Source organism: Cottoperca gobio, chromosome 24 (assembly GCF_900634415.1).
Source record: "Cottoperca gobio chromosome 24, fCotGob3.1, whole genome shotgun sequence".
NCBI lineage: Eukaryota > Metazoa > Chordata > Actinopteri > Perciformes > Bovichtidae > Cottoperca > Cottoperca gobio.
The window spans coordinates 17,427,340-17,453,380 of NC_041378.1; the positions used below are offsets into that span (position 1 = coordinate 17,427,340).

The 26,041-nt window shown below is 41.7% G+C and overlaps 1 protein-coding gene across 1 annotated transcript; it reads right to left on the reverse strand.

Annotated features, from left to right (window-relative positions):
• Window positions 1–793: 793 nt before the first annotated feature.
• Window positions 794–26,009, reverse strand: elp3 (elongator acetyltransferase complex subunit 3). Its single transcript, XM_029425234.1, has 15 exons — window positions 25,802–26,009; window positions 25,326–25,425; window positions 24,563–24,701; window positions 24,109–24,179; window positions 23,788–23,851; window positions 21,621–21,689; window positions 20,370–20,524; window positions 16,862–17,023; window positions 16,579–16,705; window positions 8,225–8,418; window positions 7,348–7,438; window positions 5,311–5,376; window positions 4,986–5,213; window positions 4,713–4,794; window positions 794–1,745 (listed from the first exon to the last, which is right to left on the reverse strand). The coding sequence occupies exons 1-15, from the start codon at window positions 25,821–25,823 to the stop codon at window positions 1,654–1,656; spliced, it is 1,662 nt and encodes a 553-aa protein (XP_029281094.1). The 5' UTR covers window positions 25,824–26,009; the 3' UTR covers window positions 794–1,653.
• Between the last annotated feature and the right edge of the window lie 32 nt (window positions 26,010–26,041).

The following is a 26,041-nucleotide window of genomic DNA, read 5'->3' on the forward strand; positions in this document are numbered from 1 at the left end:
AATGAGCCAGTAAAACACTCTCATAGGGCAATCATCAGGGGTCTCCTGCAGGGGCTGGCACCCTTGACATTGGGGAATACATTAAAGGAGCCACTCTGACGACGTGACCTTTATTAAGAGGCTAAAACCTTTCAGGATATTCTGTCAGTGAGGTTTAACTATTAAAACACTTTGACACGCATGTCTAATGCATTATAAACATACTTATGTTATAATCTGTACACTTAGTTATGCTTTATAACAATAACAAAGCATTTTATAATGGCTTCTATGGTCATGTGACTTCATTATTGCTGATCACTCACTGACCTTTCTTTGCAAGGCTCATAGTGTATTGTAATTCCCATAGATGTAATACATTATTCTAATGCATTATAATATAAGTTATTCTTAAGTTCTCACTGTTTGCTTTGAGTGAAAAACAAAACATTAAATCTTTGCAAGAACACACAAAACATCAAATTCATTTTGACTTTACTTAAAGAAAACAATGACCACTTAGAGTAACTTATTAATACATTATACCAGTTATAACGCATTACGACTATAGGAATTATAACACTATGATCCTTGCAAAAGAATGTCAGTGAGTGACGAGGAGTTATGAAGTATAGAGACATGGCTTTATAAATCATTATAAAGCATTATTAATATTTATCAGTGCTTATAACTATAGGTATACAGTGCTATACGCAGATTATAAGTATGTTAATGTTGCATTAAAGACATGGGCCTCATGTAAAGGCTTTCTACAACATCAAGAACTTTTCTAAAATATACTTTATTCCTTGAGGAAGAAACTGGTCATGTGATGTGCTCAACATCTGGAATGTACCATAATACATGAAGCCCAAGAACGCATGACAAAAACACAAGCAATAGGATTAACTGTGGGGTTTTAAAAAGCAATTTCTGTAACACTAATATTCAATTTCCTGCCCTATAAATCAAAATTGTGCAATTATACAACGGCTGCCCAGCGAGGACACTTCCCGCAGTTCATTCATCCTCTGCCAACCATTAACGAACGCTTGACACATAATGGGTTTTCAATTTAATTGCAACATAAACATGATTAACTCAAGCGTGATGCTAAACAGTTTTCTAATCCTAGACGAAACCACACAAACTATTTGTGTTACCCAGACATTCGGATCAGTCTTTAGCAGACACATGTAACATTTGGGTGGAATTAAAAATGTCTCAGCAGGATTCTTCTCATTTCTTGTCAAACTGAATCGGTGCAGCTCTTTGAAGCCGAGTTCATTGACGAGGCACTGGTGACCTTTCTTTTACAGTAGCAGTGAATAATGTTTGCAAATTAAACTTAAAGCCTCGTCCACAAGATGTTCTGGCTTCATCCCAAATAACTTCACTTTATTCTTTACACCCACACTCACCGTCTCCTTATCTAAAATAAAGCGGAGGAGATGCAACAGCATTTCCTGGTGTGTACCAGATAAAAAAAGCAGCGCCTGGCAGAAACCCCCCCCCAACCATTATCTCCTGATGCTAAGAAAACAGAACACGTTTCACAGGGAAAAAACATCAATCGTGTCCCCAGAATTGTGATGATAAATACAATAATGTGTGTGTGTGTGTGTGTGTGTGTCCGTCTGTATCCACTGTCCAGGTAAAAACATAGTCCAGGGTTCAGTCCATTCCGGGTCCATACAGGTCCTTCACCATGTACGGCCCCTCCAACTCATAGCCCATCTTCCTGTAGTAGTTCCTTGTTCCTACACCTGCAACACACAGAGGAGACAACAAGGAGCTCAGCACGGGACAATTTACCATTTCATAGCAGGGAATCACAATGTTTAGCTCCATGCGACACTGAGCAACTGTCATAGGAATGAAAGGGGCCCTGCCTCCATCGCTGTATCCAGTTGTTGCCGGATATCTGTTACACTGTAAACGGATTCTTACTGTTTACTTACAGACCCGATAGTCGAAGGATTCCAAGATTGCAAAATGACAGTTTGCTCACCAATTGAAGTTTATTCTTCAACTGTAAATATCCCACTCTACATATACTGGCCACAATTCTTAAATAACTAAATCCACGTCTCGTTCTGGCTAATTAAACACTCTGTAGCCGTGAGATGTGTTTAAATCGGCATCAAAAACAATGTGTAGTGCATTGTACTGACCCATATATGAATATAATTGACTCTTACAGTATCAGTGATGCACAGCTGACGCATGCTGTATGAAGAGCTTCTCCTTCAGTTTATTAAATCCCTGCAGCCGTCTGAAGGCAGCAGGACACATGTTGACAAACCTCCAGCCTCTGATAGGAGTATGTGCCGCATCAGAGCGCCGCGTCATTGCGCACGGCCGCCCACCGTGTTTACCTTCATTAAATCACATGCAGGAGCCCACACGCACTTCTACACACATCACGTGGGTCTGTTATACGGAGCTGCTCTGCTGGTTTATATGTGGGAGACGGAAGAACGGATAGATCCGCGCGAAAAATACTTTTAATGCTGCCGTGTAACGAGCTCCAGGCTCAGACTTGTGATGAATACGGAGAGTCGCCATCTTAAGTACCCATAATGCATATACAAAGCACACCTGTAGCAAATAGTTAATCAAATAGTATTAAGAAAGTACACGCACTGATAAAATATCAAGGCTACATATATACAAACGGTATAAGGCTTATGGTAGACACAGGAAGTACCCGTTACATACACACTCATTAGTTATTTGTACCCCCATAGTAAGTACTCTATAAAGGTCTGTATAGCCATCATGAATACTGAATGTACAGGACTGTCTCAGAAAATTTGAATATTGTGATAAAGTTCTTTATTTTCTGTAATGCAATTAAAAAAACAAATGTCATGCATTCTGGATTCATTACAAATCAACTGAAATATTGCAAGCCTTTTATTATTTTAATATTGCTGATTATGGCTTACAGCTTAAGAAAACTCAAATATCCTATCTCTAAATATTAGAATAGTTCCTCAGACCAAGTAAAAAAAAAGATTTATAACAGCAAAACAAAATCAAACATTTGAAAATGTCCATTAATGCACTCAGTACTTGGTTGGGAATCCTTTTGCACGGATTACTGCATCAATGCGGCGTGGCATGGAGGCAATCAGCCTGTGGCATTGCTGAGGTGTTATGGATGCCCAGGATGCTTCAATAGCGGCCTTTAGCTCATTAGCATTGTTGGGTCTGGTGTCTTTCAGCTTCTTCTTCACAATACCCCACATATTCTCTATGGGGTTCAGGTCAGGGGAATTGGCAGGCCAATCGAGGACAGTAATGCCATGGTCAGTACACCAGTTACTGGTGGTTTTGGCACTGTGGGCAGGTGCCAGATCATGCTGGAAAATGAATTCCTCATCTCCATAGAGCTTTTCAGCAGACGGAAGCATGTAGTGCTCTAAAATCTCTTGGTACACAGCTGCATTTACTCTGGGCTTGATGAAACACAGTGGACCAACACCAGCAGCTGACATGGCTCCCCAAACCATCGCTGACTGTGGGAACTTCACACTGGATTTCAAGCAACTTGGATTTTGCTCCTCTCCAGCCTTTCTCCAGACTCTGGCGCCTTGACTTCCAAATGAAATACAAAACTTGCTTTCGTCTGAAAAGAGGACTTTGGACCACTCTGCAACTGTCCAGTGCTTCTTTTCCATAGCCCAAGTCAGACGCTTCTTCCGTTGTCTTGAGTTCAGAAGTGGCTTGACCATGGGAATACGGCTATTGTAGCCCATTTCCCGGACACGTCTGTGAACAGTGGCTTTTGATACCTGGACTCCAGCTTCAGTCCACTGTCTTTGAAGCTCCCCCAAATTCTGGAAGCGACTCTTCTTCGCAATGCTGTTAAGGCTGCGGTCATCTCTCTTGGTTGTGCAGCGTTTCCTGCCACATTTCCCCCTTCCAACAGACTTTTTGTGGATGTGCTTTGAAACTGCACTCTGTGCACAGCTTGCTCTTTGAGAAATTTCTTTTTGTGTCTTACCCTCCTGATGGAGGGTGTCAATGATGGTCCTCTGGACAGCAGTCAGATCAGCAGTCTTCCCCATACTTGTGATTTAGTTTACTGAACCAAGCTGAGTGTTTTTCAAGGCTCAGGAAACCCTTGCAGGTGTTTCGAGTTAATTAGACGATTCAAGTGATTCGTTGAACACCCTACTAGTATACTTTTTCATGATATTCTAATATTTAGAGATGGGATATTTGAGTTTTCTTAAGCTGTAAGCCATAATCAGCAATATTAAAATAATAAAAGGTTTGCAATATTTCAGTTGATTTGTAATGAATCCAGAATGCATGACATTTTTGTTTTTTTAATTGCATTACAGAAAATAAAGAACTTTATCACAATATTCTAATTTTCTGAGACAGTCCTGTATATTACAAGTATACACGTTGTGTAACAAAGGGCTCATTAATCCTCTGCGTCACACAATCGTTCAAACTTATTTTTATCAAAAGTGGAGTTTCATGTTTTTGTTTCGAAATGCGTTACCGTGCGAATCACATCAAATACGACATAATGAGGCCATTTACGACATGAGATACAGTACAATTATGACATGATATCATCCTTGTACTAATTAACCGTCTAAGAAAAAGCCACACCATCTGCCTCTGGCTGCAGATTTCACATCATGCCACCATCCAGACAACACAGTGTAAGCAGAGGATAGCTGATGCTCTCATGCCGTTTTGTTTCTTACCTGAGATAACAGACAATTTGCTGGAGCCATGTTCATCTCTGGCAATTCTCTCCGCCTCCTCCATCAGCATCGTTCCAAAACCCTTAACAAGAAGGAGGGAAAGGAACCGATAAAAAGAGTTACTTTGTTGTCATTTGTCAGAACACTTTCTTTCCTGGTGTCATATGGGTCAAAGAATCTACAAGACATGATTGATGTCGTACAGTGTCGGAGAAAAACCATCAGCTTCAGGGCTGGAAGAGAAATCAAAGTGTGTGTGTGACGTGTAGCCACCTGATGCTGGAACTTGCTGGGGTCTCGGCTGCTGACGGGGACGACGCTGCCGTACACGTGCAGCTCGCGGACGATGGACACGCCTCCTTTCAGCTCTGGACGGAAGGACTGAGGGGAGCAGCGACGCAGGCGCAGCAGGCCAATCAGGATGTCCTGCTCCGGGTCCTCGTAGGACAGGAAAGTCTCCCAGCCGCCGTTCGCCACATAGTCCCTCCGCACCAGCTCCACCTGAACACACTCGTCTTTGTTAGCGAATGGAGAGGTTCTACAAAAACACACGCCTCTTTGTAAAAAGAAGCCTTTTTATAATCAGCGTCTGGATTACCTGATAAGGTCGGACTTTGTGGTGAATCTCCTGAATGCCCACTTCTCGTGTTCTCACGTCTCGACACTGCACACAGAGAAACATTCAAACAAGCTTACAAACTCAAAATCTTGGGACACTGAGGAATCTAATGTTCAATACTTTTGACGTATACAACATGCATGCATCAAGCTATCCTCATATCCTACTGTCACATTCACATTTAAAGTATTCAACTGGACACACGGTGGCTTTTATTGTGAAGCAGTCACAGAAGAATGTGTTTGTGACTGAAGTTAGCGCCGACACTAAACGTTTTTCAATCTACAAAACATGACATTTTGGCAGAAGATAAGTTCACGATATGTCAAAAAGTGATGGAGTCAGCGAGCTGTTGGAGGTGTGCAGCCTGTCACCTGCAGCTCTTCATCTAACTCCTCAGCAAGTGTCCTGCCCAAAAACATTCTGCTGTGTGCAGCATGGAATCAGATAGAGGTTGCTGTTGGCATGATGAGAAAAGACAGACTGTGACTGACTTTCTTTATTGAAACAATGAGTTTGTTTGGCTGCACTGTAAGTACACCAGTTACTCTGCTGACCTCAGAGTTCTGGAACGTGTCGTGATATCCCGCGTGGTTACTGCCGGTGTCATAAAATCAACTAGAACGGCCCTTAGAGAGCGCAGACCTCCGACAAAGCCAATGATGCATTTACTTGCTCATTAGATGGTCCCATTTCCCGGGTTGGAAAGTCGTTTTTTCCAACTTCGGTGTTTTCATGAGCTGTAAGTCGTAATGTGGAAACAACACGGACCCTACAAAGGAGATGTGTTGTATTTTATTGCTCAAAGCGTTTAAACAACACATTGATTGCTGTTTTCAGAGTTGTTGTTCCAACCTGAAGGGCCGTTCATGAGAGTTTCCCCAGTTGTGAACATAAGGCCGTATCTCCCTCGTTAACGAAAGTGAAAAATATTTCTTTGTATCCGCCCCATGATTCCAATACGCTTCAAAATATAATGGGCTTTTCCCTGGCCCACGCTACATCCTTCCACAACATTTCATGAAAGGCGGCCTGTAGTTTTTCCGTAATCCTGCTGACAGGCAGACGAATGGAAACCAGCGGAGCCGAGGACTGAAATCATAAGGGTAATTACTTTAAAAGGTTAGGACAAAAGTTTTAGATGATAAACACGCAGAGCAGTCGTCTTTGTGTTAGAAATTCAACACATACGTGCATTACGCTGCGGGCCGGTTCCAAAGGTTTGGAAAACTCAGTGGGAAACTAGGTCAACGAGTTTGAACTCGCAGTAGAAGAGCAATGTGTGACGCAACATGAACCACCAAAAATAAAGGCTCGGCCGGTAAAAAGAGATTTTGCAATTGATTGAAGAATGTTGTCTTTAATAATGAATGAGATCAAAGAAAAAGGACTGAGGACAAAGTAGAGCTCAGCAAAAGGTTTTACTAGTGGTGGGGAAAGAGCTGAAGTTGGCACTGATTTTATTACGGTCTTATTTCAGCCTGACAGTCAATAAGTGCTTTGCTTGTGTCGAACAGAAGCTTACAGGAGGCTCTTTACTCCGTAGGTGTTTTCTGAACAACAGTTTGGATGAGGCTTTTTATTCCTTTTTATGATGGAAGTTGGTGAGGGGTCCTCGGCGTCTAGTGTTTCGCTGGTCAGTGAGGTGCACCCTTCCCTGGTGTTTTCAGGTTGGATGAATTTCTACTGAAGCTGTCATCTACTTTCGACTTTCCAACATAAAATTCAATAAATGTGGGGGGGGGGGGTGAGCGTGGAAGGGAGGGTGCTCCAATCCCACGCTCCAACAGCTCTGAAATCTACTTTTTTTAATCTGTCATTTTACTCTATCATAGCAACGTATGCTAATTGTTCTGTAGTCAGCCAGCATGTATCTGTTGGCAGTAGCTGCCGCCACCACAGTTCTATGGGACCGGTTTGGATCCAGTCTCAGCTGGAAAAGTATTTTGGCTTCCTCACTCAAAATAAGCTGACACGTTGTCGTGTAGTTTAAAACGAGATTCCTTTGAGTCTCACCTCAGTGCCCATATCTTTCATCCGCGCCAGTGCCAACTCTCTCAGGTTGCCGTGCTCCACTCCGGAGCTCACCAGCGGCATGGGGATGTCCCTGACAGGTGGTACAAGAGCAGGGAAAAGACAAGACGATATATCAAATGATGGAAGAATAGTTTGAAATGGGTTATTACAGATGCAAGCACATAAAAATAAATCTATCCCAGGGGTCGTATTCAACGAGTAGTTTGTGTGACGCATTGTCACAAAAGCCTATCAGCGTTGAGATTCTTCTGCCGTCACTGACGTTCAATTAGAAATGGAGGAAGGAACTTATTGTACCGTCTGTGGGCACCTGTCATCAATGACAAGCATCCTAAATGCCAGTAAGTTTATATCATTTCAAAGTTACACAGTATGTGGATATCTATGCGTGTAAACAACGCTGCTGCCATATTTATGCCTAATTCAGTTGATGTTATTCTGAGCGTCGATGGAGCAGCTACAATGTTAGCATAGCCCTGATCGATCCAAACTCCATTCACAAAACAAGCATTTTAAAAGTACTTTGCTTATCGTCTTTCAGACAGACCTGACGGAGCAGGAACTCAGACTTTTTACTAATCACCATCATTGTGGAGTAAATCACAGCAAAATCTGATTGTTTTGGGTTCATACCGCTATAGTAAACCAGATTAATCAGCGCTACGAAACTAAAACACAAATGATCCTGGGGTCAAACTCACAAAGAATTGGCTGCGCGTTTGGTATGAACGCAGCATAAGTCTGAGAGAAGTTATTCCAGAAGACTGCGGTCACTTAGACCAACTAGTGTGAAGTTCCTTTAAATCTACATTCACTTGTGTCCAAACCTCACCATCAGGCCCATTAATTGTCTCACCTTTGCACGCGGTAGACTCGTGTCCAGGGCGGCACCAGCGCCAGGATTCGGGCCACCAGGTCCACCAGGGCACTGGGTGTGTAGCTCTTGTACCGGCCCGTCTTCCACAGCTCATACAGACCCGTACCTCGGATCACCAGCGTTGGATACAGCTTCAAACCATCGGGCCGGAAAGCTGGATTCTCAAAAAACTCCTGCAAAAAACCCATAGATCCATGTTACAGCTGAATCGTCACAGCCACCATGACAGTTTGATTCTCATCAGACTTCTGAAGCAGAATTTCTGACAGAATGTGAAAATGAATTTACCACATAAATATTTCAACATGAAGAACAATGAATCCTTTTATTAGACTTCATCAGTTTACCACACTTTATGGACATTTATTGCCATATCTGAAGTGTTGAATTTGACTGTCATGCTAACACATACACACGTAGCTTCTTCTTTAAGTTGACAAAAAAGGGACAGCATCAAAGAAAAGTCTCAATATAAAAAGGCCCCGACTCCTAAACGTAAAAGCAGACATCCGCTGAGGTCGTATAAAGCAGATCTCAAAAGGACAGCGCTCAGTTGCTCAATTAGGAACTGTTGGTGTCTGGTTTAGTGCAGTGAAGGGAATCCGTGTGATTTCCAGTCATTCTCCTCCCCTCTCTACCGACTATCATGATCAGCACCGTGAAGATCTGGAATCGAGGCACATTCTCCAAAATAGGCCGCATTATCAGTATCTCATAATCTCCCTCTCGTCACAGCTCATAATCACACGGGGACATGTCCCACATGGGAGGGAGAGGGGAGCCAATCTGACAAATAACAATGCTTCAATACCAAAAAAAGGAGACTAGACACTATTTTAGGGATTCTGCACCCACTACCATTTTGGATCACATATCAGAGCTCCTGTTGGTCGGTGGAGAGGAACCCTGTTAAGGATGCCTCGCCCGGAACAGGGAGCATCTGTGTATGGGAGATAAGTGAGAGAGGATCTCAGGCTGGGATAAAGTTGTAATCGAATTTCATTATCAGGACAGCCATGATAGACGCGAGGAGGATGCAAAGCTCTCCTGCTGCTGCTGCCCTCTGGCTACTGCAACTCCTAAATGGCTCTGTGATCCAGGCTGGCTTTAAGAATTCAGTGGGATATGATCAGAACAATAAAGACAAGGAAGATAATGGCTGAAGAGAAAACGTGATTAATGCAAACAGAAAAGAAAATTAAGAGATCCCTGCTTTCTAAAGCTGGCAAGCAGAACTGAAGATCTCTGTGCCAAGAAGGCCTGAAAGCATTATTATAACCAATTTATCATGGAGGTCGTTTTATATGCACATCCCTCCACTGAAACTTCAGCTGCTATTTGCATCATATTTGCAGTATTTGCTTCCCTTTCTCATCAAGTTGGATACGGCAAGGAAACAAAACCTGTGAGCTGGAATTTTCTTTCATCCATCCATTCATTACAATTTCCTGCTTAATCATCTGAAGGGTCATGGGGCAGCTGGAGTCTTAGTGTAGGACGGGCTGCACAATTATAGCTAAAATGATGTCTTGAGATAACAAATATTCTTCAAGATCCTCCTCTGTGATTATAGTATCTTTAAAATGAGTCTGATGGCTTAAGTTTGTTTTTTTAGAATCAGTAAACAATCTCGTGAAAACTGTTCCTGGATTAAATTCATTTTTGACCACCACTTCCAAATCCCACAAACTGGGGCTGTAAACCTTTTTACACAGAACACAGAATACTGATTTTGTTTTCATAAAACATATTGAATGTGCTCATTTTAAATTAAACCTGCAATAACCAGTCCAACAAGCTGGCAACACAACGCAGATATATCGTCCTATAAAGTGGACAAGGCTAACGTGTTAGCAAACAGTTGCTTATTTTCACATCGAGCAGACACATCGTACCATTAGCATTAATCAGTCGTGTTTCTGGTATGAGAGAAAATATCACCATGAGCAGGTAGTGTGCAGTGGATCTATGAGAGGAAAGCCTGCTGCTACTGATAAACGAAACTGGTGAGAGCGGCGAGAGTGAACCAAAGAAATAAAGTTTAGGGCCGTAAAACCAAAACAATGAGCTGAAAGACACAAAGAAGCTGAAGATAACAGCACAGCCTGCTGATAATTCTTTGTGGGTACACCACGACAAGAAACCCCTTTTAAATGACATGTAGTCTTATGATCCTACACACTGTTCCTTTAAAGATAATAATATGTTGATTACAGCAGTTTTACATTCTTACTCTGTGGATGCCGTCTTGAGAGGTTCCAGTTCACCTCCTGAGCAAGCCCCGAGGCCCCCACACTGCTCCCCGGGCGCTGAGAAGATAACAGCTGCTCACTCGTCCAACACATTCATCCTAACACCAACACCAACACTAATACTAAGACGGATTAAATGCAGAGTCTTTGTTTCACCATGTGTGCTGTACACATACGTGTGACCATTAAAAGAGGGATACAACTCCCATTTCCAGATGTTTGCAGGTTAACTGTGCAGCGAAAATGTTCGTCTGCAGCCGCGGCCGTGTGAAGCAGAGAGCTGCTTATCACAGCATGCTCAAACAAAAGCCTCCGCTATAGCTGCTCAATATTTGATTCACTTGAGCAAATTCTTCACACGCAAATCCTCAATATCTCACCCGATCATAGTTTGATTATCAAAACAATAACCAAACAGCACTTATTTTTGTAGGGTAACAGTTAACAATTATGTTCAATGCATTTCCTTCTTCATAAAACAAAGCTCATTTTTAATTCTCATCTATGTTTGCTCTTCTTCACTGCCATTGTAGCCACATGTCTACAATTCTTAGTGCATTAAGGCCCTGCCACACATATCCGTATGACACAAACGTAGGGTTAGGGTTAGGGTTGCTGCCCCGCGACCCGATCCCGGATAAGCGGTAGACGATGGATGGATGGACCAGCGTGTTGCTGATATTTTGTAAACGCCATATTGTTGTATACGTTATGCATTCGTTGGGTCTTCGTCTGATACATTTTGTATAAGTAAGTGATACTCTATCAACAGGTTAGACATGCGTATCTGTATACGTCACTTTTCCGATCCGATGAAAAGTTGGACGTATTTGGACTCTGACAAATGTTCGTATGCGTCGGCATACGTTTCTGTCATACGGATATGTGTGACAGGGCCTTCACCACCACCAGCTGTAGATCAGTGCAGTGTGTTGCGTGTGCACGATACAAAAAACAAACAGGGACACAATCAAAACTCAACCGGGTCCCTTTAATTGAGGCCAAACATGGACAACCTGGACCCTAACTTGTTACAAATGCATCCCATGATTCTGAGGTCCAAATGTAAAACTCTTTATTCGTCTCTACCTTATTTTTCTCCTCTTTTCTGATATTTTCCACTATTTCCATTTTCTGTCCGACTATTTCTAGATGCAGCCTGTGTTTGAAATGCAGCAGTAATGTTTGTAGATCGCAGGAAAAATCCTGAGATGCTTAGTTTGGATCCTGGAGTGACGATGTTTAGAGGAAGCAGCATATCTCCCCCCCCCCCCTCACTAGCACGAAGCGTGTCATGGAAGATTAAATATGACGAGGAAGAGCCACACACAAGTTGCATGATACAAAAGTGTCAGTGTGATAAGGGTGTGATTGGAAGAGGACAGAGACAGGACAGAGGAGATGGATGAAGCGACAGAAGAGAGACCGTCTGACAGAAAGGAAAGAGAAAGTGTCCAGTGTAAAGTTATGACCGGAGAGGAGAGAGAAGAAAAAGATAAAGTGAAAGATAATGGAGACGAGAGAAAAGCGGGGAGGGGAAAAGAGACAGGAAGGAGACAGAGAGCACCGACACTGGGAGGAGAAAAAAGACAGCAGAGACAAAAGGAAGAAATTAAGTCGAGTGTGGAGAAGTGACAGGAAGTGTTACAGGAAAGCAAAGAAAGAGACTCTGACGTCCAGATACACACATTTAATCTGCTCCCTCACACTGTGCTGACCTGCTGCTGCCCCACATATTACCATCTCTCACACACACACACACACACACACACACACACACACACACACACACACATAATGTAACAAATCTGTGGGAAGACACAGACGCTCGTCCACAACTTAAATCTTTTCCCATGAAGCACTCAGAGCTGTTGATGCTCAGAAGATTGGAGGTGTCCAGAATAGCTTCATCACTATACAGTGTATTCTCATTTTCCTCAGTCAGCGCTAACAACACAAAAATAACCTTTAAAAATAGTGATTTGCTTTCACACAACTCTAAATAAATCCAGCATCCAATCTGGCGTTTTCAGGAAAATCAATAAGACAATGTTTAAATCTCTTCTTCGTTGTCCCCTTTAAATCAATAAACTACAAAGCTGCTGCTTCACTTCTGACATCAGTATGATGTGTTCTGCAGCCCGACAGACTTATCTGACATTACTTTATTGTAGTTCAGCATCAGCCGACAAGTTACAAGAAATTGCAGTATAAATATGCCAAAGTTAGAGTTCAGTTAATTTAGGAAGAGTTTTCATTCCGTAGTTTAAGAGATATTAAAAAAAGAAAATAGTTTGACATTTTGGGTTTGTCCATAATCCTCCTACACTTACGGATTCATTAGTAATCTTTAGAGGTGGACGGATGGAAGTCTGTGGGTCGGTCCACCACCTTGGTCCAGACTGAAACATCTCAACAACCACTGGATGGATGTTCATGAATACCTTCCTGGTCTCCAGAGGAACAATCCTAACGACTCTTCCTTCAGCGCCACCAGCAAGTTCACATTTGTGGTTTTGAGCAAATGATCTTACAAGCATTACAACTGACTACATGGACTGCCATTAAATTGGGTACAGACTTGTTCATGAGCCCCTCAAGATGACCTGTAATGATCCCTTAACCATCATCAGGTCAAGTGTTTTATTTGCCCAATACTTTGGTTTACAACCAATAACCTGCTAAACTAATGGCATTCCCATCGGCCTCAGATGGACTTTGTGTTTCGTGCAAATTATCAAATTCAAATCAAATTTATTTGTATAGCCCAATATCACAAATTATACATTTGTCTCAGTGTGCTTTACAGACTGTACAGGTTACGACACCCTCCGTCCTTAGACCCTCACATCGCACAAGGAAAAACTTCCTAAAAGAAACCCCAAAATTAAAGGGGGAAAAATTGTAGAAACCTCAGGGAGAGCAACTGAGGAGGGATCCCTCTCCCAGGACGGACAGACGTGCAATAGATGTCGTGTGTACAGGATAAACAACATAGTACAAATACAACATTTGACAGAAATTATGTTGTGTTGGAAAAAAAAGAAATAGAAAGTATGGATGAATCCAGGAAAATGTCAATAAGGCTTCCCGGTGTCCAGCAGGACCAGGTCAGCAGGCGCTGTCACGATTCATGATCCTGACGTAAACTTTATCAGTGGCAACCTGCCACATGAGAGACAGACACTCCGGGGATGATACCCCGGATGGTTAGTTAGTAACATACATTTACATAAATGCATACAGATAGAGAGGGAGGGGAGGAGAGAGGGAGGGGAGGAAGAGAGCAGGGAGGTGTCCCCCGGCAGTCTAAGCCTAGCCAAGCCAAGCAAAGGTTGGCATGATAACACTAGGAAGGTGACCGTGGTAAACATTATACCAGCTAAACATCAGCATGCTAGCATTGACAATGTGATCATGTTAGCACTGTGGCGTTAGCATTTCACTCAAAGCACTGAGCACAGCCTCACAGAGCTGCTAGCATTGCTGTAGAATCTGTTTAACTTTGAAAAGAGCCAGGCTAGCTGCTCCCCCTGCTTCCAGTCAGTATGCTAAGCTATGCTAACAGTCTCCTGACTATCTTCATATTTAACACACAAACATAAGAGGGATTTATCTTCTCACCTAACTTCCAGCACGAAAGAGAATAAGCCTATTTCCAAAAATGTCTCACTCACTCACTCACACACACACACACACACACAACTGTACTTTCAATAAGTGCCCATTTCATCTTTTTCCAAAGCTCAGTTTTCCCTGCCCACAGAGTCCACGTCAGTGCTTTCAGATGTATCCACTAGTGTAAATGCAGCCGGCTTTTCTTGTTTGCTCTGTAGCTCATACAGAGCAAAATCAAGGAGTTGAACTTCTTCACCTCTGTCGACGGCTCCATTGCAGCGCAAACCCCTGTGAATCACCACACTGACAGTAATCCCAAACAAATCAACAACAAAAACACAGAAACAATTACCATGTAAAGGAGAGAGAAATCGGAGACAATGAGTGACATGTCTTGGGAAGAGTCACGGGGTGCGCCAGAGTCTCACCTGCAGCAATTAGTCAAATCTTTTATTTTTCTTCCTTTGTTGTTTATCAATGTAAAAAAAACAAGCCGAATGAGCCGATATTGCACAGCCTCAAACCGAGTGTTCATTTGCATCCTACAGTCAGACGTGTTGGGAAGGAGCATCGTCTGAATCTGCACATTCACATTATAGCTGCGTTTCCAATCAGAGCTGTAAAGTGAGCCTGCTGTTGAAAGACATCCGACAGGAATTTCTTCTGAGTCACATCACAGTCGGGACTGCGAGGCGACTGTCACAGCTTTTCCGTTGCCATTTTAAGATGCCACATGTAGGACTTACTTGTTACTATACCACTGTGAAATAAGTAGTAATAATGAGCACCCTGATGCCAAGCAAAGGAAGAAGATATGATTGCTAATGTCACAAACAATACATGATTGACTTGGTGCATGACTTCACTGGTATCATTTTAAAACTGCGCTCAGAGTTTTTCCTCATCTCGTTTCTCGTTCATCACCTAAAACTCACAACAAATAGATGATTTCCTACGAATGAAATCGACTGCAGTGAGGAACCATTTTATACTAAAAGAAATGCACATGTTGCACGCCGACATTAAGCCGAATACAGTTATATGCATTTACTGTGCAGTGGGCCTTTGTTACATGACACACCCCCTTCTCTCTCCCCTGAATGTATCTCACGATTAAACTGTCCAAGAAAGGCAGAAATGTCAAAAAGAAGAAAATGGTTTAAAACAATAATAATGTGCTCGACACCAGTAGCTCTCCTTCATATAATAAGACAAAGTGCAATGCAGACATCGAGGCATTGCGGCCGATAAAGCCGTTGGTCTCAGGAACGTACACACTATAACTGAAGGCAATGGTTAGAACCCAGAATAGCTGGTATGTAACAGAAACCCACACACATGTGTCAGGGTCAGATACATGACTGAAACCCTGTTATTATTCACTTGATATATAAAAAAGCATCCAGGCAGAAAACTCCCTCCTAACACCTCAGTCTCTTTCCTCAATGAAGACATCAGCAAGGAACAAGTGCAACTTTGCCTATTGTGCCACATCAGACAGGTTTTCCAACTGTGCAAGAGCATCCGTCTTCACGCACGGCTGTGACTTACCATGGCGCCCTTATCTTTAATCCATCCCACAGGCCCGTAAACCATCGCCGGCGGTGACATTGCGATCATCGGAGAGATAATCAATGATTTAGTTTATAGTGCTGATGTCCGAACAGACTCTGCGAAGTGCCTCACGATAAAGGATGACCGACATTAACACAGGGAAATAAAACGATGTGAATAAAAAGGATATGTTTGATCATACAACCACTGTACTAGATAACTGCGCCTTTGTTGCACATTTTGGAAAACTACACTGCAAAAAAGATGTGATATCACATTTTCATGCATCCTAGTATTTGTCGTTAGCTTCCAGTAAATAAATGACACTGATATCAATATTATGCAATATCCAATTATATTATCTTGCATTAAGGAGCATAATGCTACTCTGTGAGGAGAAATGTGGAATGCAAAAATGATTTCTACTTCGGTTTGTAGTTTTCTTTTTCCAAATTCAAAATCAAGATATGACTTATTTGGAAGCGGTTCCCTAGTACGACATCACTAACCACTGATACGACACATATCACTGAACTCTGACAGCTGTGTGGTCTTAGAAATGGAGGTCTGGCAGCCAGAGAAGACCAAAGAGCTCAACATAGTCCTGAAGGTAGAATTATGTATAACCAATCGATCCAATATAACGGAACCAGATGGCATCAAAGTCTCTTTACAGAAACCATGAGCTGGTTGCTCGGGACAATCCACAGACCTTGTGAGCAGTTTAGTGTACGGACTATTTTCTTTCAAATGTAGCACCACAAGCCCAGTGTCATCTAGTTCCATTGTATTCCAGAGAATGCACCCAAACAATCTAGAGGACAAATAGCACTACAGGTAAGAGGGTAAATATGTGTTTTGGATTTTGGACTTTAAAAACAACAACAAATCATATTCATGAAGGCTTACAATAAACTGCTCCACATCCCTCTCCATGCCCACGTTAGGCAGATCTGGCATCATGTGGGCGACTACTTTGAAGCCGGCGTCCTTCGAAAGGTGGAAAGACTCGCACACAGCTCGCACCGTGTGGCCTCTGGAAGAAACACACATGTACAAAGACAGAGTTCAATTATAAAAAATAAAAACATCATTTATCCATCTCACACACCATCAGACCAGCTGCCATCACGCCACGTCTGCTTCCTTATCTCCATTCGTCCGTTCATTCATTCCAGCCTGACCTACTGACCTGTTGGTATCTCGGGCCACGTCCTCGTACACACTCTGGACTCCTATCTCCAGCCGGGTGCAGCCGTAGCCCAGCATGTCGCTGAGGTGTCGCTTCAGGCAGTAGTCGGGACGCGTCTCGATGGTGATTCCCACACACTTGGTGTTACTGCGCTCCGAGTACCTGCAGCAGGAAACTGTCAGTCATTTCTGTTTCATATTATTTCTGCTCTTAATATATCTTAGGATATAATTCTTGCTTTGATATAGTAAAGTTTTTTTAGTTTTTTGACTATTTAGCCTTCCTCACTATGTCGGAGTGTTCCATATGCTGGGATCATTAAGCAACATCAATTTACTTGCTGTGAGTTGGCACGGCTCATTATCCAGACACTAACGTCATTAAAAGGACACACTAATGCAACAAAGGAAACAAGAGAATAGCAAAAATATATATATTGTGATGCGAACGTGAAATGAGACATTAATGACTGTTTACTTTGTGTCAAAAGCAAGTTCAATACTTAAATTGTTCAGTCATTTAGACGTCCTGACGGTCAGGGGATGGAGATTATGCTGTCAGATAACAGTGGGAGTTATTCCATCACTGTGTTGACAGATTAGTATCTGTGCGTCTACATAATCTATATAGTTGTAATAACCTGATGACCCCACAAATAATGATCCTCGGCTCTGCAGTTCCCCTCAGCTTTACGCAGCGTGTTAGGGTCTTTCAGCGATGTCTTTATGGTGACAGTTTGCTAACATGTCACCATATCTCATCTTCATAACTTCTGAGAGGAGACGATGTAGGATTTTAGTAATCTTGAATATTCTCACATGAGGGACTTGAAAAAGCCGTCCATCTGGCCATCATGGTAGAGAAGTAAAAAATAGAGCTGGATTAAAATAATACATGAAAGACTCACACAATGTTGCCATTTTTCTTTTTCTTTTATGCATCCTTTATTTACGCAGTGGGGCCTTATGATTAATGATTACCTTATTTAAGATTGTGATATTTTCCCTAAAAGCGACGTTCACAAACAAAAGGATTTCTGTCCCATCTGTGATGCAATAAGGAGTTAGAGTTTTAAGCAAATTTAGATCATTGTTGAGATAATATCCTGAATCACAATTATTTTGGCCACGATAATTAGTGATATAGTAATAATAATTTCAGTATCAGTAAAGAAAACACTTTAAAATGTAACTATCATTCTTTTATGTTCAGTGATATTGTTATCGCAATATTCAACAACCTCATCCCATATTCTCCTCATAACCCTAACATACATTATGGATGGGAGCCCTAATTCATTGTACACTAACATTGATATCTATATACTGTCTGATATAAAACATTTCATTACTGTTTATAAGTTTGTTTATGATCAGGCTTTTACTTTATTTTCACTGGAGGCCATATCAAATGTAAAAGTTGATTCCGAGTCATCATGTCAATCAATATTTGTCTAAAAAGCATGCATACCAATTACAGCAGTCACCACCTGCTCAACATGACTCATCTTTAAACTCCCTCTCCATCTCTTTTATACCGACTCCCTCTGTTCCCAATTCCCTGATTACTTAGTTTTCAGTAAAATATTAAATATTTGGAAGAATGTGCATCATATGCTCATGAAAATGATTCTCCAACAGGAGACGCTAAACCTCAGACCCCTGAGAGGCAGCAGGTCTGCTGACTAAAGAAGCAATAAAGAAGTCCAGATGTAGAAAGGGACTATAGGTGACACTGTATGATCCCTTGTCAAATGTACTCTCAAGAGCTTCATCCAGCCCGACTCCACTGCTACTTTTAAACTTATTTGAGTCACTGATTGAAATGCCCAAAACACACTCGAGCGAACTGACACATCTCATCCCGGCACACCAGCCAGCTGTCATTGTCTCCACTCCAGCTGCTCCAATGACCATTAACTCCCCTCATGCCAGCGCATATTCCCTCGGATTCTGTATCTGCTGGCAATAAATGTCCATCTTTTACAGTCTGCTGGCTGATTTACACCAATTACATGAGTTTATGCTCCACAGAGGATGATCAGATTGTATGAGATGAATCAATAAAAAGTCCATTATCTCAGGCGATTATTTCCAAGTATCTCGCTGCTGTGATCAGATCAGGAGCGGGGTGAGCAGCATGGTGACAAACATGACGCTCACCAACACACGCAGTTTCTTCGAGACCCAGTGCGAATATCGCACAAACGCACGCACGCAGAGATAAGGGCTGTCCCCAAACTAAACCAAGTGCCCCCTGCTTCACAAACTGAGCAGCAGCCTCCACAATTACCACAATCATAGCATCTTAACGAAGAATGCTGATAGGCCAACTCACACACACACGACTCTCGGGTCTTATCAGACTTTAGGGAATCAAATAGCCCCCGCTGACAAACAAACAGCCTCAGTCCTCTCAGAAAGCCATTATTTGGCCAAATGGTCTGTATGACGTCTTCAGCAAATGAGTATTTCCACTTTGACATTGAAGCGTCTCCAAGTCATCTAAAAATGTTGCAACTCATCCATACAGAGCAGACGTGTGGCTAGATTCTTTCAAAGCTGGCCAAACTCAGTGAGTGAGAAGTCTGTGGAAGTAGGAGAAGAACACTTATTTTCCTTTAACAGCCTAACCTGTAGAGAGAATCATCATATTTTAGCTTCCTGCAGGACGTTTGGTGTTTAGTTGGTACGTTTAGTGGAGAGGGGGGGTGGGGTCATGTGGATGCAAACGCATCATGGTGTAAATGCTCATAAAGAAAGGGAGATAATGATAACTTCTTAATTAGTCACTGTTTTTATTTAGGTGTAAAAAATGTCAAGAAACTTAGCAATTAATGGAATAATGGATTAGTTGAAAGACAGAAAATGAACGGACAGTTCTTCCTGGTTCCAGCTTTCCAGACTTTCTGTGTTTTGTTTCACTGCAAACAATTTTCAGTTTTATATTATCGTTTGATAAAGTGATGATGAATTTTGATGATGAGATTTTTAACAATTTTAGAGGGAAACAACAGACAAAAGCATACTCCATTTATATACATAAAATATTTAATTGATTAATCTAAAAAATAACCCACTGTTAACCCATTGATACTGAACATAATTGTCAAATTAATATTTTACGGCCCTATAATTTAGAACACAAACTGTCACACTGCTTTTCAAAATGACGCCTTCAACTTTATTTTTTAAGTAATGCAAGTAAATCTGGATGACGATGTCTGTTTCTTATTATGTTGGCGGTGTGAAAATAAATGTCCAGCAGTAGAGGAAAGCTAAATGAATCATTTTAGGAAATTCTACAAATGGTAGAACAGCTCCCTCTGGTGGACACTACTGGGAAATATTCTCAGGTATGGTCCTAATGAGTGGCAATATACAACACATACAAATACTCAAAGAGGATAAAAAAGATGTCTATATAAATATCAAAATACTGTCATAAGAGTCAGTAATGCTCCAGAACTGTACCATAGTGTCACACACACACACACACACACACACACCTGACGGCCTCAGCCACATTGTTGGAGGTGTGTCCTGACAGGGCGTCGTGTAGGTTCCTGATGAAGTAGTCTCTGTACTCCTCAGCCAGAGCCATGAAGGTCCCGCCCATCACGATGAACTCCACCTTGTCCACGCTGTGACCCAGCTGCTTCAGCTGCACGTCACACAGAAAACACACACAGCTTTGTACACCTTATGGCAAATGAAGTCGTCGGCACCCTCAATTACGTACGCAATACTTTTAATGATGCAGAGCAGCAGAAGGGAAACGGAGCCGGTGCAGCCCTAAGCTTTCCTCAGCCTTTCTGAGAACTGTATGGGTGAGACCGCTCTTAAACAGCAGCCAGGAAGCAACCAGCTGATACTCATCATCAAAACATCAACAACAACCAAATACTAGGAAGAAATATATCATACATAAATACTAATACAATGATAATAATAATCTGTATTCATAAAAACAAGACAGCAGCAATTCCTCAGTTTAGCCCGCAGGAGGTTTCCTCTCCCCGTCACCTCCTCTCAGCAGCCTCAATGCTCATGAACTGTAGACTACACACAGCAGAACTAAAGTGCCCACACTGACAACTTATTGCTTGACTTATTAAAGCACCTATTAAAAGACATTTGAGTTGAGCATGCACGTTCTTTGGTTTGTACAACTGATAACAGTGTCATTTGTTCATGAGGAGTTGTATGGGCTGTAATTGGGAGCACAGTAAAATGCACTAAAACAATGTTCTCTACAATAATAGTTATTGGGATTAATCATATTAACATCTTGCAAAACAATTAGAATATACTTTAAACAGCAATTGCACATCAAACTAACTTCCACCAGCCAAAGCTCAATGAAAAATAACTATTACTAATTGAGATTCAGACAGCACACACTTTTACATTAAGTGTTGCTTGGATTGGTGGAATGGCTCGGCAGCATTAGACTAATGTGGCCGTACATTTAAATAATGGCATAATTGGGGTCAGGTCTTGGCAGACGGGTAAAGGCCATGACACTCATTACTCTATACTAAATATATTATCAATGGTTATGATTTATACATGTACGCAAGCAAAGACGATCACGGCACAGAAGCGGATTTGGGGAAACAGCGTTGGAAGACAAATCCCACAGCGACTAAACAGAGCAGATGTGTCACTACATTAAATATATTTTTGTGTAAAAGGCCAAGCCTAATATTGATGAGCCATTGAAAAGACGGGCGTATATACCGTCTGGTTACACTGACCTGCTCCACCCGGTGTCTGGTCTGAAGGTAGGGGTCATAGCGTGCTCGGATTGCTCTCATGGACGTCGGCTATCAGAAAGACAAAAGGGACAAAAATGATTACAAAGCAAAGTATAAACCAATATCTTAAAGCTGATGTTCACCCCTAAATAAAGACTTTGATCTGATGGGAGCTTGTAGAGAAGGACGGCCAGACAGACAGACGGACAGACGGACAGACGGACAGACGGACAGAGAAACAGAGAGAGAAACAGACAGACAGACAGAGAACAGACAGACAGACAGAGAAACAGACAGACAGACAGACAGAGAAACAGACAGAGAAACAGACAGACAGACCGACAGACCGACAGAGAAACAGACAGACAGACAGAGAAACAGACAGACAGAGAAACAGACAGACAGAGAAACAGACAGACAGACAGAGAAACAGACAGACAGACAGACAAACAGACCGACCGACCGACCGACAGACAAACAGACAGAGAAACAGACAGACAGACAGAGAAACAGACAGACAGACAGACCGACAGACAAACAGACAGACAGACAGACCGACAGACAAACAGACAGACAGACAGACAGAGAAACAGACAGACAGACAAACAGACAGACCGACAGACAAACAGAGAAACAGACAGACAGACAGACAGAGAAACAGACAGACAGACAGAGAAACAGACAGACAGACAGAGAAACAGACAGACCGACAGACAAACAGACAGACCGACAGAGAAACAGACAGACAGACAGACAGACAGAGAAACAGACAGACAGACAGACAGACAAACAGACAGACCGACCGACCGACAGACAGAGAAACAGACAGAGAAACAGACAGAGAAACAGACAGACAGACAAACAGACAGACAGACAGAGAAACAGACAGACAGACAGAGAAACAGACAGACAGACAGACCGACAGACAACAGACAGACAAACAGACAGACCGACAGACAGACAAACAGACAGACAGACAGACAGAGAAACAGACAGACAGACAGACAGACCGACAGACAAACAGAGAAACAGACAGACAGACAGAGAAACAGACAGACAGACAGAGAAACAGACAGACCGATAGACAAACAGACAGACCGACAGAGAAACAGACAGACAGACAAACAGACAGACCGACAGACAAACAGACAGACCGACAGAGAAACAGACAGACAGACAGACCGACCGACAGACAGAGAAACAGACAGACAGAGAAACAGACAGACAGACAGAGAAACAGACAGACAGACAGAGAAACAGACAGACAGACAAACAGACAGATAGACAGAGAAACAGACAGACAGAGAAACAGACAGACAGACAGACCGACAGACAAACAGATAGACAGACAGACAGACAGAGAAACAGACAGACCGACAGACAAACAGACAGACCGACAGAGAAACAGACAGACCGACAGAAGACAGAGAAACAGACAGACAGAGAAACAGACAGACAGAGAACAGACAGACAGACAGACAGAGAGACAGACAGACAGAGAAACAGACAGAGAAACAGACAGACAGACAGACAGACAGACAAACAGACAGACAGACAGACAGAGAAACAGACAGACAGACAGAGAAACAGACAGACAGGTGTCGTGTGCACAGAAAAAGTAAAAAATTATTGAAAAATGATAGATGTCATCATTTCCAAAAAAATCACAATTGTTTTTATCTAATAATAATAATAATAATAATAATAATAATATTTTGTTATTTTTTTGTTGGTGTTTAAAAACAACTTTTCCACTTTGCTCTCCTGCTTGCTGCACACAAAGGGGGCACGCAGCTGTACTAATGAGGCGGTCTATCAGCAATCTAACAGCACCAGAAATTACATTTATATAACCACAATAACAAAAAGAAATCAAAAGCAGCTTTGAATGTAAAAATGTTTTGTTTCGGTATAAATCTTTCCAAAGACAAATCGTTCTTTTTCCAGAGACAATCCAGAGCAGAATACTCGACTCTGAGCACTGAGCCTGTAAACCAACAGTGACCGTGTTCACTTACAGTTAGGTGAGCAGGTTTATAGATCCCATTACTTTAGTATATTTTAGTTTGTTCTGTCTCTCGCTGTTCTGTGCTTTATATGTTATTTTTTACAATATTTATTTTCATATTAATGTATTACTTACTGAGGCAGAATGAAACTACCTTACCTCATAGCCAGTGTACGACTGTGTGGAGTACTCAAAGTCTGAGTCTGGTCCACCAGGACAGTAGCTGCGGAAAGATTAAGAGAAGAAAGACCCATTAATAAACAGGTGATTGTGAAAAACAACCGGACATAATCCTCAGAGTTTTATCCAAGTCTTTTGCAGTTTAAGTTCTTTGACCTGAACGTGTTTACATGGGAATGAGCTAAATCATGCAGGCAGTGCACAATTTTCAAGTAAAACATTGAACAAATGTTCTCCAACAAAATGAAGTTAAACTAAAAATGTGCAAGATGTTTTTGAGGAAGACACTTGTTTACTTACACACAGATATTGCCCGTGAAGCTGATGTGTGGACATCGATGTGGTTTGCACATTACAGCCACCACTGCAATCTGGATAGAAGACGCAAGTATTGACTTCAATGATTTCCTGAATCCGTATGAATCAACAATCTTCACATTTGTCGTTTTAATTACTTTCTTTACAAAACACTGATTGTTTCACATTCCCAGATAAGAAAACCTTCATGTAGTTTAAAAGCTGAGCTCCATCATCAGGAATATGGCTCAAATCAACTCTGAAGTTTAACACCTGACACATAAGCCACAACACATACTGCAGGGATGTTGCATTTTCTATGACAAGTTATTGTATGTTTTTTTTCTTCAACTAAGCTAAACGCACCCATTGCATTTCAACTGTTTGGTTACAGCCTTACAGAGCTCAGCATTAAACTGCTGACCCCAGGTCAGGGTTACGGATGAGGGCTACATACCCCGCTGGCAGTACGGATGGGTTTGGCCTTTAGTTTGGGCACCAGAGCACGACGGTACTGTGGTGGAACCGCAGCGATGATGTCTACCAATCGAGGCTGGGCTTCAAGTCCATATTTCGCTGAAGTCTTAGTCTTCACTCTTTTGAAGACAGAAGCATAGGAAAGGGTCTAGTGTACATGATAATAGGAGAGCATCTTTATGGTAATGTGTAATCCTGACATTAATATCAATAGACATACAAGTACAATTCAAAAGATGTTTTGCACAAAGTTCCAATCAATGGTCACAAAAGATACGATGACATTACATTACATTTAATACTCAAACTAATTCTGAGTATAAAAGCACATTAAAGCATTTTAGGGGTCTTTTCAAATAGACCTGACACGTCAATTCTGTTGCTAATTTAACACTTGTGTTGACAAACAATAGTTGACTGACGGTTGCTTCGTTAGAATGATGCCTGGTGCAGGTGCATCTAACACACTGTGCTGGATTTATCATATTATTTAAGACTTATATGATCAATAGTCAGAATGTATTGTATGAGTCTCTTTATCATTCTTCAGCATTAAAATCACAGGAAGAACTTTAGAAATATGTTGTTGTTTTTTTAAAACACTGCGTTATAACTAATGTAATCTGTACATGGGGTTGAACCCATACAGCTTGCATATAACTATATTAAAAGGATTGTGCAGTATGTAGTTGGAACTTAATTAAACAAGCGGCTGTATGTGAAGAAGTCTGAAGAAGACTTACTTGTTGAGATTGATGTCTTTGCCATCTTCATGGGCTTCAACCAGCTGCATAATGACATCCGTAATGGTCATCATCATCAGCTCAGCTCGGCTGAGATCACCTAACAAAGACAATCAATATAATGAGATTACTATTTCTTTAGTACTTCCATGCAGATACATGGAGTTCAAAAAGCCAAAGCTACAAGATCCAGCTCCAGCTAACGCTAACGTTAGCTGGATAATATATTGAGCAACTGTAACGTTATAGTTTATAAAAACCCATTGTCAATAACTGGGTGAATACATGCTTTAGCACGGAAGAAAATGTGCACAACTCGCTGTTGAAAATGTAAAGTTCTACGCAGTAGAAGTTATATCGCTGTCATCATGTTATGAGTATTGGGAATACTTGTTAGCATTAGCAACAAGCTAAAGCCAGACTGACCCGTTTAGAAAGTGATTTCAGACATTTTTAACACCTTGTCACACACTCACTCTTTTTCTTTGGCTTCCCCATTATTTCCTTTAGGCACACCGTTAAATTTCCAACGGGTGGATGCTTGTCGGCGGAATTACATCTGTTTTTAAGCCGAAAGGGCTGTCAGGAATAGTAAACAACTCCACGTTGCTTCCAAACACGGCTTCTGTCGTACGGCAACCGAAACTGTCGTGAAATAGTGTAAACGCTCTGTTCCCCGTATTAAACGGCTACTTATTAAAGTGTATTAAAGGTTC

Coding starts and splice junctions, on each gene's coding strand:
- elp3 (XM_029425234.1), bottom strand. CDS start 25,823: ATGGGGAAGCCAAAGAAAAAGA. Junction 16,706..16,861: donor GTGGCCCGAGATACCAACAG/GTCAGTAGGTCA, acceptor TGTTTCTTCCAG/AGGCCACACGGTGCGAGCTG. Junction 1,746..4,712: donor CAAATTGTCTGTTATCTCAG/GTAAGAAACAAA, acceptor TGTGTGTTGCAG/GTGTAGGAACAAGGAACTAC.